General features: G+C 43.6%; 1 protein-coding gene across 1 annotated transcript in view; it reads left to right on the forward strand.

Moving 5' to 3' along the window:
• The window catches only part of KDM1A (lysine demethylase 1A), a 48,132-nt gene that overhangs the window by 25,361 nt on the left and 2,255 nt on the right, over positions 1-20,516 (forward strand). Inside the window, 15 exon segments of the mRNA XM_079985962.1 lie at positions 1,662-1,795; positions 6,733-6,811; positions 7,517-7,609; positions 8,582-8,688; positions 10,703-10,784; positions 11,291-11,385; positions 11,663-11,805; positions 12,918-13,008; positions 13,477-13,611; positions 14,402-14,475; positions 15,752-15,863; positions 17,560-17,692; positions 18,566-18,753; positions 19,408-19,522; positions 20,290-20,417. Coding sequence (XP_079842088.1) covers positions 1,662-1,795; positions 6,733-6,811; positions 7,517-7,609; positions 8,582-8,688; positions 10,703-10,784; positions 11,291-11,385; positions 11,663-11,805; positions 12,918-13,008; positions 13,477-13,611; positions 14,402-14,475; positions 15,752-15,863; positions 17,560-17,692; positions 18,566-18,753; positions 19,408-19,522; positions 20,290-20,417 — 1,709 coding nt within the window.

Here is a 20,516-nt window from a genome sequence, read left to right on the forward strand (position 1 = left end):
CTTCTGTCATAGAGACATTAAGACCTCAGTCCTAAACCCACTTATCTGTGGGTGAGCCCCATTGAACTTTCTGTGACTTACATGTGGGTAAACTTACTTAGGAGTGCCCTGTAAAAGGTGGGGTTTGGTAGGGCTGTCTCCTGATATTTAGAAAAAAATTAAATGATAAAAATTGTAAGTAAATCAAATTAATATTTGTGAACATTTGCATATGATTAAACAGATGTTGGATGACCATCTGTCACAGATGCTTTACTTGAGATTCCTGTTTTGCAGAGGGTTGGACTAGATGATCCTCAGGGTCTCTTCCAACTCTGATTCTATGTTAAATTAATATTTTTAATAGAAAAAGTATACTTTGGGTGGTTGTCAGCTAAATTAGAATAATCCCACTGAAATTAATGAACTTGAGTTAGTTAGGGACATTAATTTCATTGGGTCTACTCTGAGTAGAACTTCGTTGGCTACAATCCATAGTTGTTGGTTTTTTGTTTTTAAATGATTGCCCAGTTACAGATGCCTATTGCATGTATTGAAAAAGTTTTAAATTGGTTAATCTTATGTATTAATCAATGAAGGATTGCGTTCCTAGATTTTATTGAAGATGAGTTTCATTGCCTCCTTTCATTCCAATCCAAAATGCTTGTAAAATGCAAGGGTGTAAAAATGAAATGCCTGGGTATGGAATTAGTGTTGCAATGTTGCCGTCAGATTAATAGTCAAAAACCTGTTTGGGGGACTTGGTAGTGTGAGGAAAAGAACTTTGCTAATGTAAACTAGAAATGTAACAAATACATTTTGGCATCCTTGATTAGATTGTTGAATTGATGCTGCTTGCAAATCGCTTGGGTTTCTAGGTTAACCATTACCTTGACGTGATAGCCTTCCTTCCTCAGTCTTCATGATCCTGGAGTCTGACCCCTTTTTTTACTTCCTCCATTCTGTCTTCCCCCTATTCCTATAGATGTACCAGACAACTTAGCCTCTCCTGAGGTCTGTGATTGCCTCCTGGTCTCAGTGGGTTGCTGCTGTTGACCGAACTGCCCTACACTACACTCCAGGTCCTTTTGTGCTCCTTGCCTCCTGCCATCCCATACCTGGTCATGCCTGACCTGATTCCTTTGTTCATCTGTGTCCTTGCTGTTCCTGAGAGGCAGCTGTGCACTCACACAATGAAGATAACTTCTCCTATCCACTATTGACAGCAAAAGTGCTCTGCTTTCTGTACAAAGCACTTTGGTAGTTGCCTGCTGTTAGGCTGGCTATATGAATGCTTGCCCAGTCCCCCCCCCCACTGCACACTGTTCCACAGTTGTCCACATTAACCATTAACTTTTAAATGGGCAATTATTGCATTCTCTGCACTTTACAGTATATAAATCAAGAACTTTGCCATCGGTTGATCTGCCTAACTGCACTGTGACACTGTGAATGTGTTCATACACATTTGAGAGCTAGCCTATTAAGTTGTGTCTTGTGTTAATATATCAAAGAACTAAGTTTTTAAAAGTAAGGAGGTCCAAATATTTTGCAGGCAGACACAGTTTGAGGTGACACACTTGAACTTCTTAGTCAGGGATGAAAGTGTCTCCTGGGTTGCAGCATCCTGGCTTCCCAGGTTTTTCGGCAGTACTTGTCACATGTGGGTTCTTTCATTGTAGGTGTGGAAGGTGCAGCTTTCCAGAGCAGACTTCCACATGATCGGATGACATCACAAGAAGCTGCTTGTTTTCCGGATATCATCAGTGGGCCACAGCAGACTCAGAAGGTGTTCCTTTACATCCGAAATCGGACGGTATGTTGATTGCTAAAAGTTTGGTGGGATATTCTCAGTGGTCTTTGGTACTGGGGTCTTTAGTTTTAGGTTGTTGTTGTCAGAATTCAGGCTCGGTCAGAGGTATGTGCCTATCTCTCCAGGCACCGGCTGAATTCTTTTGACCTCCCTCCGGCGACTCCCGGCAGCGAAACACACGAGGTCCGTTCCGGCGATTTTCCTCAGGCTGTGAGAAAAACACACCAATTGCTTCTCCTCCTCCCTGCTCTCCAGCATATCCCCAGGGAGGGGAATCAGACACAGACAGAAATGAATCTACATTGCTTTTATTCCTGTCTTTCACTTCAGTACAGAGAAAACATGTCTGCTCTCTTCAACAAACAGAGAGAAAACTCCAAACTCCACCCATGTACATCCTGTACAGGTCATATGACACACACACTGAGCTAACATCCGGTGCTCAGTACAGAATGGACTGCCCCTTTGTTTCCATGGCAACAGTCACACACATCCTGTTTGGCTTTCCAGCCACAAGCAGCTGACTTGGCTGCTGGGGCCTTTGCTTGCTGCAGCATTGCTGCTTTAGAATAACATACTCCCCCTAAAGCATCAATGCGTGCTGCGAGCAAAGCGTCATCCAGAGAAGAAAACAAACAGTTGTTATACTTATAACACTCCCCTGTTGTTTCAGTTCCACCCCTGGAACTACCCGCCACTGGTTTTACCAATGTACCTCTCTGGTTGTGTGACTTCCAAGGAATGAGTGCTTCTGCATTACCTTGGTTAGCAACTCTCTGTTGTGCCTTTGTCTCTGACTCAGACACAGCTTCAATTTGACCTTGGTCGTTTACAACAGCAACACATGCAATAGCTTGGTTGGCAAACTCTTTTGAATACCTCTTGGGTGGTACACCCTTCGTTGCTCTCTCAGACCTACGTAAGAGGTGCTGCTCTCCCTTGCTTTCTGGTTCAGCCTCTGAACTCTCTGAAGAACCAGTACTAAGCTTAATCAGTGGTTCATCCTCCTCTTCTGAGGGTCTAGTCATTATGTGAGATGTCCTCTGAATGACTGTGACAACTGAGCTGTCTGAGCTATCGCTGTCATCATCAGTACTACTGAACTCAATAAGATCAAACTCATCATCATCATCATCAGAATCATCATCATCACCTGTGGGAAATGTGTGAACAATCACTCTCTCCTTTTCAGGAGCACTCTCTAGAAATTTTGTGAGAATCACCTTACCAGATTCAGACAAAATTACTCTGTAGAGACCCTTTTCATAACCCACAAAAATGCCTCTGGCATTCTTTACTCCACCTGGAGCTTCTGTTCTCACATGAGACCCGAAAACCTTGAAATGGGCAACAGAAGGTTTTCTGTGGAACAGTTTCTCAAAAGGAGAACATCCCAGGTCTTTTGAAACCTTTCTCAACCACGTGTAACAATATGACATTAGCGACTCAGCCCAGTATTCATGTGGCAGATGTGAACTAAGCAATTGCGCCTCCATTCCCTTTTGCAATTCTTTGTTCACCCTAACACAGACACATCTGTTCCAAGCTTCTTCGGAAGCTGCAATTTTGTGTCTTATCCCTTTCTTCTTCAGGAACCTCTGGAAATCCTGTAAAAGAAAAATTGGCTTCTCATCTGTGCAAAGACAATCTATGTCAGCATCATGCATATTTTTAACCTTGTCACAAAACTCTTTAAACCTTTCTAAGGCTTCTTTCGGTCTCTCCAAAAGATAAATCCAGACAAAACCTGTGACAGAATCAACACATATTAGGTAATACTTTGCATTGCCTCTAGATGGTGCTAAAGGACCAATCACATCAGCATACACCCGCTGAAATGCCTTGTCAACCCTCGAGGTCACCTGCTTGGTGTTCTTTTTGGCTACACCTGCAAAAGAAATCATGTTAGAATCACAAGAATTACATTCCATGTAATCACTTTGATCAAAAGTCAACAAATACAGTCCATCTTTCTCTTTGGCAGAAAGATACAGCTCTCCATCTTTGTAGATCTCGCAGTGTTGATCATCATAGGACAGTTTTAGTCCCTTCTTGGCGATCTGCGAAACGCTGAGCAGATTGTACTTCAACTCTGGAACCAAATAAACATTGTTTATAGTCAAGTTCAGACTTTTAAGATACACAGTCCCAATTCCGGTGGCTTCCAGCTCTCGACCGTTGGCTTGTTGTACAACGAAGCTTTGCTTCTTAAACGACGAAAATAGTCCTCTGTGTCGACACATATGCTGCGTACACCCGGTGTCTAGGGCAAAGAAATTCCCCGCTTGTGGTGTGGCTTTTAGGGACATCAAAGCCTTTGCAGTCTTTGCCTTTGGGATGGTATGACCTTTGTCTGACGCCTCAGACTTTGTGGAGCTTCCCTTGGCTCCTTTGTTCTGACGTGGCTTCCTGCAGTTCCGCTGAAGATGCCCAGTCTGTCCACAATTGTGGCATCGGACAACGTTTAAAGCTACAGCGTCTCCTCCAGTAGCTACAGCAGTGGGGGTGTCTGAACTCCGTTCTTGTCTCCCCCTGTCCTTGACTTCCAGGGCAGCAAGTCTGTCATGTTCGTTCAGAATCACGGCAAAGACCCTGTCCGACGTTAGATCTTGCGCTGGGAGAGACCCCAGCTGACTGGCAACCATTTTGTAAGTCCGATTCAGGCTGTTGATCACCATGAAGCAAAACACTTCCTCATCCAGACGGAAATTGCGTTCCACCATCTGCTGACGCAGAAATTTCATTTCCGTCAGGTGCGCTTGAACATCTCCATCAGGCGCAAGCCTCAGGTTGGTCAGCTTTTCAAAATACAGCAACGCTGAAGAACCTGCATCTCTCTGATGTGTCCTTCTCAGCGTGTCCCAAACATCTTTCGCGTGCGGTACATCTTGTATATGAATAAGCTGAGAGTCCGACACGCACAGAATTATAGCGGTTCTGGCCTTCACATCCTGTGACTCCCAAACACGCGTTGGTGCTGCAGGGATGGGGTTCTCAATCACCCCAAACAGTCTCTGATTCTGCAGCAAGGCCTTCATCTTAATAGACCAAGATGCATAATTGTCACTGGTCAAGAGGGGTGGAGAAGGCAGGCTTCCCTTCTTGACATCCATTTTGAGTCCTTGCATTGACTCTCAAACACAAGCCTCTAAAATCCAATAGCTGGCTTGTTTACACTCTGTGCACCTGGCAGCAATAACACTGGCTGCTTGGAAAGTCCCTTTCCACAGTTCCTTTGTAAGGGCCTAGTCTAAACACGAGCTGTTTTAGCCTCTCTGGGCATAGCCTGACTTCCAGCCCTTATCTTGAAACTGGCCTGCGTTGCTAAGCAACCACATTCCTTTCCTTGGACAGGAAAAACCACAGGAATGTTTGGAATGCAGACTCTTCTCTCTCGGAGCTGTTTTTCCCAAACGTTGCTCCCATGAAGCAGAGAATTAATCCATCTGCATTCACACTCTTAAGCCCGAAAATCTCATACCTGGGCTCCGTAGCTTGGCTTTCAGCTTCTTCTGGTCAGCTTCTAGCTGCAGAGAATCAGCCTCCATCTCAGGCTTCCATGGAGAGGGATGAATACAGTCTCCTTGATGCAGACTCCCATGGATCGTAGCAACCATCCTCTGCTACCAATGTCAGAATTCAGGCTCGGTCAGAGGTATGTGCCTATCTCTCCAGGCACCGGCTGAATTCTTTTGACCTCCCTCCGGCGACTCCCGGCAGCGAAACACACGAGGTCCGTTCCGGCGATTTTCCTCAGGCTGTGAGAAAAACACACCAATTGCTTCTCCTCCTCCCTGCTCTCCAGCATATCCCCAGGGAGGGGAATCAGACACAGACAGAAATGAATCTACATTGCTTTTATTCCTGTCTTTCACTTCAGTACAGAGAAAACATGTCTGCTCTCTTCAACAAACAGAGAGAAAACTCCAAACTCCACCCATGTACATCCTGTACAGGTCATATGACACACACACTGAGCTAACATCCGGTGCTCAGTACAGAATGGACTGCCCCTTTGTTTCCATGGCAACAGTCACACACATCCTGTTTGGCTTTCCAGCCACAAGCAGCTGACTTGGCTGCTGGGGCCTTTGCTTGCTGCAGCATTGCTGCTTTAGAATAACAGTTGTTGCTAATTGAATTTATATACCGCCGTATACCAGGAGGTCTCGGGGCGATTCACAGAAAAGATTGTGTATGCACTATATCTTCAAAGCACAATCTTTCCCTCAAAGAATTCTGGGCACTGTAGTTTGTTAAGGGTTACTGTGAACGGTAATTCAGGAAGGGTTAACCCACAGTGCCCAAAATTCTTTGAGGGAAAGAAGTTTTTTTGTTTTTGTTTTAAAGCATAGCGTTTACACAGACTAAGACTCCAGAGTGAGGAAGCCACACACAGTCTTCAGGGCCAAATATTCAGATGCACCAGCTTCTTAAAACAACAACAACCAACCAGTCTCAGGAGGTCTGGCTAAAGGAAGCTGGTAGGCATGGAGATGAGTTATGACATTGCCAGGAATTAAAATGTTGAAAATATTTCAGATTCTTTAAAGAAGCCCATTCTGTTCCAAACCCAGCTGTCCAAATACTGATTCTTGTGGCACATCCTGACAAACATTCATTTTATTAAGAACGGAATTTGTAGCCTTCCATGGCATTTGCATTTTAGGGCATTGACTACTCGGATGAACTATGCACCCCAATTAACTTCTGTTTCATTAGCCATATTCTTTTCTGCACATCAGTGGGGAAGCATGCCAGTCATTCCACTTCATTAAGAAAGTTACCCATAGGCAGCATGATCACCGTACATTAGAATTCTTAAGTGGCCACAAAGCATATATATGAAGGGTTTCCCCCCCCCCCTCAATGCTTTCTAGTAATTACTAGCTCAGTTACAGAATTTACAACAGTTTTGTATGTTTGTGTCATTCAAATAGTTGCAGCTTTGGCTGGATAACCCAAAGATTCAGTTGACGTTTGAAGCAACACTACAACAGTTGGAAACACCCTATAATAGTGAGTTGCCATTCTTACTTTGCACATAATTGTAAGCTCCTTGGGATACTTGACTAGTAAAGAAAATAACAGTAACCCTTTTCATGTACAGTTGTACCTTGGTTTTTGAACAGGTTAGTTCTTGAATGTTTAGACTCCCAAACGCTGCAAACTTGGAAGTGACTGTTCCAGTTTGCGAACTATTTTTGGAAGCCAAACGTCTTGACAGGGCTTCCAGTTGGCTGCAAGAGCTTCCTGCAGCCAATCAGAAGCTGGGCTTTGGTTTTCAAATGGTTTGGAAGTTGAACGGACTTTCAGAACTGATTCCGTTCGACTTCCAAGGTACAACTGTAAATCCAAACTGCTGTTACAAATAGACATTTGTACAGTCAAGTCTCCAAATGCTGAGCAGAAAAAGCCTCTTGTGACTATTAAAAACATATTTTGCTTATGGTTATTTCTAGGAAGGAGTTTCGCAATTTGTGTGTGCACTGGGGAAGTTCGCTCTGAAAATACCTTGTTTATGTACATGCCATTCAGAGCCCATGACTTCCCCATCCAATAGCTCAATATGCGAGCTATTACTGCAGGGAGATATCTAAGGATATGAATTCAAACTAAAACATGGTATTTCAGAATAAGCGTTCCGCCACTACAGTGAAACTAGCAGCATTGTAGGTCTGCTCTTCAACAGTTTGTATATTAAGAGACTTTTCTATTTCATAGGTGATACTGTACTAGTTCACAGAGTCCACAGCTATCTGGAACGCCATGGCTTGATCAATTTTGGCATCTACAAAAGAGTGAAGCCCCTACCAAGTAAGGAGTTCAAGTCAACACTTGTTCTTTGAATCAGAACGTGTCATTTGCTTCATCATTACAATAAAGATTTGGCAGTGGGTGGGATGGTTAATTGTTCATTTTCAGGCTTGATCTGTCATACATCGCTGTCTGGAGTGCAGACTCACCTTTGTGGTTTATGCCATATATAAATTCAGTTTGAAGCCCAGTGCTCTTTCTGCAGCCCAGCATGTCTGTTTGCCTCCTATGTTGCAGTCCTTCATTTGAAGCTATTTGAATACAGTTTTCAGACTAGACTGAACCCTTCAGCTGCTAGTTCTCGTCACTAATATATTTCTCACTCTTTATTGTGTTTACATCTCGCCTTTCTTTCACTAGAGAAATTCAACACAGTTAACTATAAAATCAAAATGGTTCAAAGCAGTCCAGTGGAAGGAGCCTCATCCTTTCTTTTCTCCTGCAAAATAGTCAATCACTGACGAAGCAAGAGAGGGGAGGGGTTGGAAGGCAAGCAGGCAAATGCCCTTTCTGATAAGCTGCATCATCTGGCTACTGTGTCCTTCTGTAGATCTGAGTGTCTGGCCTTGTGGTGCTGTATGCCCATCAAGTTGAGAGGGTCACTATTTATGGAATTCTGACCCTTTGGAACAATTACTTTTCTGTCAGGGTTCCAGGTTTGATCCAAGAGTTCTTTTTTGGTTACTGATTTGCTAATATTTTCTGATGCATCTGAAAACTTAGTTCAGGGATTTGTTCAGACAGGGGCTTGGTTTGCTTTCCCTCCTAGTGCTAGCATACAGTGTTAAGCAAATTTCTTAATCTTGTAACCTAAAAATACATTTCCAGCTGACAGAGAGGGAGAAAGAGAAAGAAACAGAAACGGTGATCATAGCTCATATTGGTCCTAGCCTTGCTCATTTTGCCAGAACCTAGCCTGGGCTAATGAGTTCACTAACATACCATTGTTTATCCATGCATTTGTGCTTTTAGCTAAGAAGACTGGCAAGGTGATCATTATTGGTTCTGGGGTCTCCGGCTTAGCAGCAGCTCGCCAGCTACAGAGCTTCGGAATGGACGTCACACTTCTAGAAGCAAGAGTGAGTGTCTTGCGCAGTATGTCTCAGCCTTGTAATTAAGTCCAGAAGTTACTGGTCTACAGGATTTTTACTAGGAGCCTGCTTACCCACACATACCTGTACAGATCATTTGTGGCCTACTGACAGTTTACATGATGGCACCACACATCAAAACCAGTAGAAAACCTGCTGAATGAGAAGGAGGAGGCTAAGATATCCCTGGAAACTGCCTGAACATCTTTACATCGCGTTTCAGTCCCTGTCACACGTACCTTTGAGCATGGCCTCTTCTGCACATCTATGTTCTGTCTTATGCAAAAGTGTAAGATGCAAGGGTTATGAGGACAGACTTTCTCTGCAGTTGCATTTGCAATCTGTGGCCCTCTCAGGTACACTAGGGGGTCCTTGCTGATCATTTTCCATCACTACGTAAAAACCTGGCTTTTTGAAAAGCCTTCCATGCAGGCTGATCTATGCTGTTGTAAAACAGTAATGGCCACCAGCTTGGATGGTTTTGAATAGACAAATTCATGGGGTGTAAGGCTATAAGCAGCAATTAGCCACGATGGCTGTGCTCCGCCTCCATGATTTGAGGCACTATGCTTCTGAATACCAGTTGCTGGAAACAGCAGGAAAGGAGATTGCTATTGTGCCCATGTCCTTGCAGGTTTCCCACAGGCATCTATCTGGTTGGTCACCATGGCAACAGGATGCTGGACCAGATGGGTCATTGGCCTCACCCAGCAGCCTCTTCTTATGTTCTTAAATGGCTGTGTAGCACTTTAATAAGTCATATTACCTGTTTTATTTTACTGTAAGATGGTTTACCATTTTATCATAATATATTTTTTATTTTTTTGATATTTTATTTTGTAAGCTGCTTTGGGGGCTGTGTGAAGAAGAGAATGAGGCACAATAATAATTTGAATAAGCACATGAAAAACTTGTTTGTTCTTATGCAGACCTGTTTCTTGTTTACAAGCCTCTTCATTTCCCCACACAGGATGCTACAGGGCCTGAGAGATGGATTTGATTAGACACAAATTACAATGAATTCAGGCAAGAGATGAGAAATGTAGAATGATTTTGTCACCAAGGGTATAGTAGTGTAACAAAAAAACCCCCAAAAGTCTTCTGATTCCCTGGCCTTTTATAACTGCTTCATGTTTTTAAGATACACACCTAAAATACTTTCTGTATATCTAAAAGTGCAGCTTGTATAACATGGAGTTAGGATTAACAGTGGCTCCCAATAGTGGTTTTAGGCACTGGAACTTGACTTTGCCACTGAAAAAACTGTGAAGCAGCCCACATTAACATTCATTTTTATGACTGAAGAATATCTGTGTTAAGCTTTAACCAATAACGTGGCCTTGAGCCCTCTTGTTCAGTGTGCTCTTATCCTTGACCTTACCTAATTCTTTCCGTGCCAGAGCGCTATTGCCAGTCTAGGGTAGACAATACTGAACTAGATAGACCAATAGTTTGAAATACAGGCAACTCTGTAACTGCTTCCAGCAGTGCATTAGAAGTTAGATAAATATTTACTCTTAATTAATACTGAAATGGAGTTCCCAGATAGTTTTTCTATTCATGCACTGACCAGACTTAGACTTAGTTGTATTACGTGCCTTCAGATCATACTTGGGACTGATGAACTGATGATAAGTTCAGAATGTGGCTGCAGGGACATAGTTAATAAAGAGAAAATTAAGACAGGTGTCAGGGTAATACTTTACAGGTACAATTCTCCATCAAGCTGCTGCAGTCTGTTTCCTCTCAAGGGGCTTCCCGTTTAGTTTTAAACATATTTATTTGGATTTACTAACCTGCTAGCCAATTTCAACACTCTTGTTTCCTATTCTGTTTTTTGTGGTTTTTTTACAAGAGGGTTCGTTTTATTTAAAATTCGCTGTCCAACACTTTTTGAAAAAGAAAGCATTACTGCTAGTGTTTCAAAGGGTTTACTAAAATAAGCATATAGTTCCAGTGAAAGCCCTGTAAATGTAACCCCTGGAATTTTTCTCTCTTAAAGGATCGTGTAGGGGGCAGAGTTGCCACTTTTCGCAAAGGAAACTACGTTGCAGACCTAGGAGCCATGGTGGTAACAGGACTTGGTGAGTCTTTAAAAACAAGTCTGAATTCAAACTCTGCATCTATGGGCTTATTACTGAGTAGTTTTGCACATTCCTTGGCACCCAATTTTTATGATTGGCAATAGCAGTTCTCCATGGCTTCCCCACATGAATATTTTTTCTCCCTTTTTCTCTCTCTGGCCTTACTTGGTGGGCTTGTGGCCTAATTCAGATTTTTAGTTTATTTCATCAGACAGTTGATCAGTCCTAGATCATTCTCTCTCCGAAAGGGAAAGGTGAGAGAAAGCAAAACTAGAAGGAGAGAAGGAGGGCCCTTCCTAATCTCACTACTGGAACTCAGAGTAAACTATCCAATATTTGTGATTAGTTTTATCTAGCTGTATTTTAAGAATGAGATGTGTTCCTTCTGCAAGTTTTCCAGGTTTCAGTTCCTTCATTTGCTAGATACAATCCCTCTGGAAATGGGAATCGAAACAATTATATTCTTCTCTGTACGATTCCCCCCCCCCTCTTTTTTTTTTTTTTAGGAGGAAACCCAATGGCAGTGGTGAGCAAGCAAGTAAATATGGAACTGGCCAAAATAAAACAGAAGTGTCCACTCTATGAAGCCAATGGACAAGCGGTAAGTTTGATGTTTCTTGGAAACATTCACTTGAGAGAATAGTTTGGAGCAAAATTACATACTGGCTTGAAAATATAAGTCTGTTGCTAAGCTGTTGTTATACTAGATAATATTTTCCTACTGTTTAATCAAACTCTTCCTCCTACAACTTAACGCCTTTAGCTGTTCTGCCCACATTTTAAAAGGGCTGGGTGGTATATAGTGTGTGAGTGGAAAGTGCTTCTTGAGCTTTTGTTGCTGTTTTACTTATGATTAACTTCAGGGATCTTTCTTGCAGGTTCCAAAGGAGAAAGATGAAATGGTAGAGCAAGAGTTCAATCGTTTGCTGGAAGCTACTTCATATCTCAGCCACCAGCTGGACTTCAATGTCCTTAATAACAAGCCTGTCTCCCTGGGTCAGGCTTTAGAAGTCGTCATACAGTAAGTGAGGTTACATTTCATTGATAACTCTGAAAATGTCCTCAGCTGTTGCTGCTGCTGTTGATGAAATTTATCTGTGTGAAGAAAGAAGTCTAGATTAAATTCAGTGGATCTGACCACTGTGTGTTAAGTATATTTTGCTGGAACATGTCTTCAGGTTTGTAGTATATTAACTCTTCAGATGTCACTTTTGCCCGCATACCTTCAGAGAAGCCCTGTATAAGCAATGACAGTGACCATTTCACATGGGGGTTCTGTTCCAGGCCCCCATGCGTGTCGGCAAAGTGGGTAGAAGCCTGCCCCGCTTCTTTACACCCCACCCCCCTTCTGCTGCCTTAAGGGTCCAAAAGGACCTGTGCGTTGGCAATCACATGTCAATTTGACGCACCTAGAATGGTTGCCACTTGTATTCATGTTTGATTCTGCCTTGAACCAAGGAGGAGACTGCCAGTCAGTGAGCTTTACAGCTTTCCTTGAGTGTTAAATACGGGTTTCTTGTGTTTTTGAAATGCTTGCCAAACGTTTCTGTATCCCCCACCACTTCATCTGGGAATTTGATGGAGTTGGCTGCTGACAGAAGGCAGTTTCACATGTAACCTGAACAGTACTTTGAGGCAGCTGCTTGAACTGCTGTCTAGCAAGTGTTGCAATATGGCCTAAGCCATGTGTGGAGAGCTTCATACCCAGGGGCCAAATGCAGCTCTCAGGGGTCTCTCTTTCTGGCCCTTGGGGCTTTCCCAGACCACCCCCTCACCAGCTCTGCTTTGCACCCTCCTTGAGTGTTTTTGTGTTGGTAGAATACATCCTTGAACTCTGACAATGCCTCTTGCTTGTTTGTATGGAGGATAGGAAGAGTGTGTGTGTGTGTGTGTGTGTGTAGAAACTACCTGATACAAAGGTAATATTTAAATTTGTCACTCAAACCACTTTTGCCTTTGGATCTGCCCACAAGAGGCATGTGCCTTGTAGAAGGTTTGCAGAAGGGAATGTGGATCTTGGGCTGAAAAATGTTTCCCTATCCCTGGTCTAGGCCCTAGATGCTGCTGCAGCCTGAAATCCTTACTCTACCTCTTGTTTTGCCATCTGCAATTCTTTCTCTTTTCCTTACGTAGATTGCAGGAGAAGCATGTGAAAGACGAACAGATTGAACACTGGAAGAAGATAGTGAAAACTCAAGAAGAGCTTAAAGATCTTCTTAATAAGGTCAGATGCTTATCCCAGCTTGATACACGCACAGCTCCGTTCCCTTTACGTACAACTTACTTCTTGGTGTAGGAAGGTTTTGGCCCCATTTTGGGGCCAGTGCAGTGGCTTGGAAGAGTCCTTTATCTGTGCAGTCCTACATATAAGAGTATGATACGCCATTGCTGTAGAACAGAGCTTTCCAAACTTTTCAGGTTGGTGACACACTTTTTATACATGCATCATTTCGTGACACAGTAATTCAGTTTTACTAGCAAACCAGAGGTTAAACTGACCTCCTTCCAGCCCTGGGCAGAGTGCGGGGAGCATTTGCCCAACAAACCTACAGTACACCTTGCAGCCGACACACTAACGTGCCGTGACACACAGTTCAGTAAGCTCTTCTGCAGAGTCCTGAAAGGTACAAAAGGGCTTTTCCCCTCTCTTCCTGCTAAGTGTTTTTTCTCTCTACCCCACCCGCCTTTATAGATGGTGAACTTGAAAGAGAAGATAAAGGAGCTCCACCAGCAGTACAAGGAGGCATCTGAAGTAAAACCGCCTCGAGACATCACTGCAGAGTTCCTTGTGAAGAGTAAGCATAGAGATCTGACTGCTCTGTGTAAGGTAAGGATCAATGTGAAAATGGCTTTGCCTACTGAATTTTTTTTTTTTTTTTAAAAAGAGTCCTCCAGCTGTTTTATATCACAGCTCAGGTAGTTTGCACTGCTACATATGATTGAATTTTGCATCTCATTTTTGGATTGGTGCGTAAAAAAAATACATTTCATGAATGTGTGTGTGTGTGTGTGTCAAGGCAAGTTACAAAGATGTCATAGAAGATAGTTAAGCATCGTTTCACAAAACAGCATCAAAAATAACTGAATGTAGCCTTAAAAACAATACAAAATGAACAACTGAGGCAGAATTCTTTTTTATCCAGCTGAAGAAGCCTGTTGAAACAAAAAATGTTTCCAGAAACTGCAAATGGTGGGCTGGTCAGTGCTAAAAGTTATAGTAGAGAAGGAAGATGATCTCCTATCCTCCTCGAGCTTAATAATTACGGAGAACTGTCTGGCCTCAACCAGAAATCAGACAATTTAGTGTTGCCAGTCCCATGCTATGGAACATTCTTCCAGCAGAAATTCAGCAGCCTTCTCGCTTTGGACTCCCTGGGTCTCTTAAAGACACTTTTATACTGAGAACACCTATGCAGCTATTTAAAACCTCTTGATCATTAACCCCCTTTAATGATTTCCTTGATCTCTTTTTATATTTCCATGTGTGCATATGGCTGTATATTAACCCAATATTTTATCAAAGGGTAAATACTATTATAAACACTAAATAATAAATAATAATAATAATAATTCTTCAACATTGCTCTTCAGTAATGTTCTCTTTATGCACTTATCAGGAGTATGATGAGCTGGCTGAAACACAAGCAAAGCTGGAAGAGAAGCTTCAGGAACTAGAAGCCAATCCTCCAAGGTATATATCTGAGTGGCTGGATGTTAGTGAAGGTGTTGGGGTTTTTTTGCTTTTACTTACCTCTTCCTTGAGTTGTGCTTGTCTAAGAGATGCAGTGGAATAGTTCAGGTGATGAAGGATAAGCCAGTGGTTCTTGAACTGTGGTCTGAAGACCGACCAGAGGGTTTTGTTGTATTCACAACTAGTCCCCAGGTTCATGATGAAAGTAGCATTCTGAAGAGTTGTTGGTTTCTTAGAGGCTCCCACCGCATGTCAAGGAGGAAATTCACTTCTCAGCCTAATATTACAGTTTTAACCAAAAGTGGTTTGCAGTGGTGGAAGCATCAAAGAAAGCTTTGCAGTGTGCACTGTTCTCTGCTGTGGGCACATAGCACTTAGTTCAGTTGCAGCAGAAGGCAAATGCAGCGCTTGAGCTCTAATTCATACTGCCTTTCACAGTTGGCCGTGTTTTATTTATTTCATAAAATTTGTACACAACTTGATTTTTTAAAAAACCACACACCCAAAACCTCATAGTGGCTTTAAGGGGAGTAAACATGGTCCTCGACTGAGCCGTGTTTAAGGAAAACTCTTAGTAAGTTTATTGTAAAGCAAAAAGCCTTCATGGTAGGAGCAAGCTGCCATGGCACATAAAATCTGGAAGCTAGAAGTAGATATTGAAATGTTGACAACTTGAAAGAAGAGGAGGATGAACAATGGGGAAAGGAGGTCAGGGGGAGGGTACCCTTAAGAAGGATAGGGAGAATTTCAGTTGGCTGACCATTAGGATAGTGTGGAAGCTATAGGACTGGATGTGAAAACGGAAAGAGGAGAAGGATATGAAATGGTGAATTGTACATGGGAGAGAGGGTTTTGGCTGCTCTTCAAGGGACTGGATGAGTCCATATTTCACCTTCTGTTTTTTCTGTGGCTTAATGCTCTTATGAGTCTTGAAGGCAGAGATCGGTCTCTTCCTGCTTATAAAACCACTCTGAGCTGATAGGATAATATGCAGTGCAATAAAATTAATAAAAAACTGGGTGCTGTCATCAGCAACATTGGATAAAATCTGACTGAGAGGTGACCTTACAGTAGTCTTTCTTTCTCTGGTCAGTAACATTTCAGCCATAAGGTGAAAAAGTAGTGAATGAGCTCCTGTCAAAAGTGGCTGTAAGCACAAGGGATATTCAGTTGTGTTGAAGGGCAAGAAGTTTGCAGACCCACCTGATACAGGACTATGCACTGGTAGCATCTCCCTAACAGCATTTTTTGTTTTTTCTGTCAAATTTATTTGCAGTGATGTTTATTTATCATCAAGGGACAGACAGATCCTTGACTGGCATTTTGCAAATCTTGAATTCGCCAATGCCACGCCTCTCTCTACTCTGTCATTGAAACATTGGGACCAGGTAACTCCATGTTTTCTCCAGACTGACATTTAAGTGAGTGTTTCAAAAGAAGTTTGAATTTATCCGTATGGAAAGATGGAATTGTAGAGCAACTCATGGCCAGGATTGTGTATACTCTGCCCTGAACACAAATCTGCTCCAGGGTAACACAAATTCTGTACCTCCAAATAGCCTGAATATTGATTTTGCAAAATTATTTTTTTTAAGTTACTTTGCAAATAATTATGTATGAAGTCCCAACCTTTGATCACTGAAAGTGCTATGAATATGCTCTTTCCAAGCCTTTCCTCACAGGCACACACACTTTCTATGGCTTAGCAGTATGATTGCAGAATATACACAGCCCTGGCACCGTTTCTAAAATGCAGCTTTGAGACACAGGACACTCTCAAATACAGACTGAAAACTCCACCTGCACTTTATTGGTTTCTTTTGCAACGTTGCCAACCATAGCAGATTTGATGCTACTTGGATTTATTACTTCAGCATTCTGGTTTCCTCTGGGCTGGATGGGATGTTGCCTGGATCAGCTCCCCTATGCACACATGGTGGGGAATGAGAGAGCACCTTCCTCCCCACTTTTCTGGTGCACCTTCAACACTACTGGATGTCCATGGTATAACATACCGTATTTTTCGCACCATAGGGCGCACCGGACCCAGTTTTTTTGGGGGGAAATAAAGGGAAAAAAATTATTTCCCCCCCCCCAGGCGCGGGGCTGGGGCGGGGGAAGCTCGAGCTTCCCCCGACCCCAGCCCCCAAACAGGGAGCTCTCTGCAAGCCGTGGGAGCGCTCCCGCTGCTTGCGGAGAGGTCCGCGAAGCCTGGGCGCACTGAGCTCAGTGCGCGCAGGCTTCGGCATGCTGGCAACTCTCCTCAAGCAGCGGGAGCGCTCCCGCTGCTTGTGGAGAGGTCTGCGAAGCCTGGGCGCGCTGAGTTCAGCGCGCGCAGGCTTCAGCATGCAGGCAACTCTCCGCAAGCAGCGGGAGCCCAGCGCTGGGCTCCCGCTGCTTGCGGAGAGGTGTGCGAAGCTTGGAGAGCGTGAGGGGTCGGTGCGCACCAACCCCTCTCACCAGGCTTCAGCGAAAGCCTGCATTCGCACCATAGGACGCACACACATTTCCCCTTCATTTTTGGAGGGGGAAAAGTGTGTCCTATGGTGCGAAAAATACGGTACTTAAAAGGGATATATCCCAATAAAATCCAATAAGGAATGTATCCAATAAAATCCAACGCACACAGGCCTAATCATGCAAATGTTATTCCAAATAAATTATATGAACCACGACTATACAATATGGGTACGGGAATTTATACTTAGCATGCCTTTTAAGAACATTGTTCCCTTGTGTAGACACTCACAGGTGAGACAAGCACGCTGGGTGGGCAGGAAGGAAAGACATGCTCTTGCTGCTGCAGCTGCTTCCGCCTTCCTAGGATATTCCTCCCTGATTTGGCTCAGCTTAGGCAATTTCCACTCTTTTCAGAATGCTCCCTGCTTCCCCCCAGAGAGACCCGTTCACTGCAAGTAGCCCAATGTTCTGTTTCACATAAGCAGTAGCCTTTCGTCATTGCCATCCGTGGGAATTTGTCACCACTTTTTGTCCATGGGCAGCGTGAGGGGAATTCACCAGGACCAATTAATTGCCCTACAAATTCACTGATGGGACTTCTGAATCTCCCCCTCTCCATTTCAGGATGATGATTTTGAGTTCACAGGCAGTCATCTGACTGTGAGAAATGGTTATTCCTGTGTGCCCGTGGCTTTGGCTGAAGGATTGGACATTAAACTTAACACAGCCGTTCGGCAGGTTCGCTACACAGCCTCAGGTGAGCAAAACTTGCAGTCAGGTCTGATGGTCCCGTAGTTTTAAGGCTGCTGTTGGCTCACTACCTCCAGGGAAAGCCAGTGGGTGGTGTTGCACCCACTAGTCATGTGCCTTCCGTCACTGTTTGGTGATGAAGGATATTGGAATGCTGACAAGGTCTCGGGATGTGATGTACATACATAGACAATGAAAGGGAAAGCCAGAGCTTGAAAATGGGTGTGACAAGGGTGGGTGAGATTAATCAGAGCCAAGAATATGAGTTTGTGGTGGACGAAGACACAAAGAGACCACAAATACTGTGGTTTAGGGAGAGTATATAGAGAAGAGAGGCAGTTGAAACTGAGAAAGGGTGACAGTTCAGGTATGAGGAGTCGTGTCCAAAGATGTGAAAATAAATAGGGCTACTGTGGATGAGCTTGCATGGAATGAGGGCAGCAAAAATTGGGAATAAGGGGAGATGTGCGAAAAAAGTATAACTGGCTGTCATTCAATGGCTTCAGGGCAAAGACAATACAGTGCCAGTAGGAGAGTTTGGTTTGGAGAAGGGAGAGGCAGATTTGAATCCCAAGTTAGCTCTAATGTCCTAAGGTGGCATTGAGCAAGCAATTTTGCAGAGTGATTTTTGAGGCTCTTGGAGATGAGGATTGTGAAACAGGTTGTACACTGGAAAGACCAATAGACATGATGCTAGGATTGTGAGCCGGCAGAATCTCAATCTACCTAATATTCAGGAACTAAAAAAAATGTTATTAGTACTTTAAGATGTCTGAGCAGCCATTCTTTCACCCCTATAAACCTACCCAACAATACTAGCGATTTTCTTTCATGGCATTCTCTTCTCTTTCCCCCCTCCCTTCCTCTTTCATTTTACCAGGATGTGAAGTGATAGCTGTCAACACCCGGTCCACTAGCCAGACATTTATTTATAAGTGTGATGCTGTTCTCTGTACCCTTCCCTTGGGAGTGCTGAAGCAGCAGCCTCCTGCTGTACAGTTTGTTCCTCCTCTTCCGGAGTGGAAGACATCTGCTGTGCAGAGAATGGGATTTGGAAACCTTAACAAGGTAGCTTGAAATGTACAAAAGTGGAGCAGTGGGGGGTGGGGTGGGCAGCAAAGAGCAATTACACTAGTTATACCCTTACCTGCTGTGGATAGGTAGAAGCTTTCTTCCTCAATTCATTTCGGTGTTCCATAGCTGAGAATAGAGCACAAAACCATTCATATATAGCTTTGCCTTTTTTGCTTCAGGCGGGGCCTGAGTAGTGCAATGTATACCACATGCTGAAGAAAATCATACCCTAGAAGAGATGAATCAGTTCTAGCAGCATTGAATCAGAAAGCTTAGCTTGCTTTCCACTTACACTTGATAGCGTACTGGGGGTGTCAATGAACGTTGGCTGGAAATCGGAGAAACACTTCCCGAAGCGAATGTATCTTACTCTTATAGTCTGCTTCATATATATTCATTCATATGTGTATGTCAGGGTCTGAAGTATTTTCTGAGTTTATTTTGTGAAAACAGAAAACTTGTATATAGATTTCCTGTGACATGAAAGAAGAAGGGGAAATTATTTAAAGCACAGCTTGGGATTGGTGAGAAATGTAAAGCGCCCCCCTTCCCTTGCAATCCATGTGAAAAAGACAAGCGGCAGCAAATCTTAAAATGCTGAACCACACCAGAGTCTTTCCTGAATCCTAACGTTTCCTTCCTTTTTAGGTTGTGCTGTGTTTTGACCGTGTCTTCTGGGATCCCAGTGTAAATTTGTTTGGTCACGTTGGCAGCACAACAGCCAGCCGAGGAGAGCTTTTCCTGTTTTGGAATCTTTACAAAGGTAGTTGGCACCAAAGCATGTAAATATTTTCATAGGCGCCTTTGGCTGAAATCCAAACTGTGGTCCACCTCTGTGGTGGCAGAGTTGGATGGAGTGGGGCTCGGCCCAGCTCAAAAAAGCTCTGCCAGCCCTCAGGGGGACACCAGTGTTCTGCCCTCAAAATTGTGTGCTGAAGTACAGGAATCCCCCGTTCTGGGATAGGGCTGAGCTTGCCTGGTGCCCACTGAATCCCGAGCCAGTCCTGTTGCTGTTAGCTGACTGCATTTGATCTGATCCAGCCCCCTGCCCCCTTGCTATGCCAGCTTCTGGTTGCATGTATCACCATAAAAACTAAAAAACTATCAGTCCACCTCGCTCAGTGTTGCTCAATGTCACTGGCAGCAGCTCAGCTGGGCAGTGAGAAGTCTTTGCCTAGGCGATTTTGGTTGAAGTGAGCTCCCTTTTCTCACTTCTCAGTTGGAGACACTGCGTTTAATATCAGATATGACCAAAAGCAATATACGTAACTTCAGAAATTCCTAAGTGGTTAGAAATGACTCCTACTTGGCACCATCTTTGCCTTCTGTGCCCTCATAAGATGATAAACTCTGTCTCCTTAAGAAACAAAAGCCATCAGTTTTTGTTTGGGTCTTTATCCCAGTGAGAAATCTTGTTATTTAGGCTGTTTGCCAGAGAACCTTAATAAAGCACATTCCTGTGCAGGATGAAACTAAAGCTATTAGGCTAGCGTTTGCGTTCTGCTGATGTCCCAATAATCTTTTCCACAGCACCAATTCTTCTGGCCTTGGTGGCAGGTGAAGCAGCCGGAATAATGGAGAACATCAGTGATGATGTCATTGTCGGGCGCTGTCTTGCAATTCTCAAGGGCATTTTTGGCAGCAGTGCTGTCCCTCAGGTATCACGTTGAGCTCTTTATAGTTCCATATTCAGGTAGGTAGCCGTGTTGGTCTGATGCAGTCCACACACACACACACACACACACACACACACACAC

Source organism: Podarcis cretensis (genome assembly GCF_951804945.1).
Source record: "Podarcis cretensis genome assembly, chromosome: 8".
Classification (NCBI taxonomy): domain Eukaryota; kingdom Metazoa; phylum Chordata; class Lepidosauria; order Squamata; family Lacertidae; genus Podarcis; species Podarcis cretensis.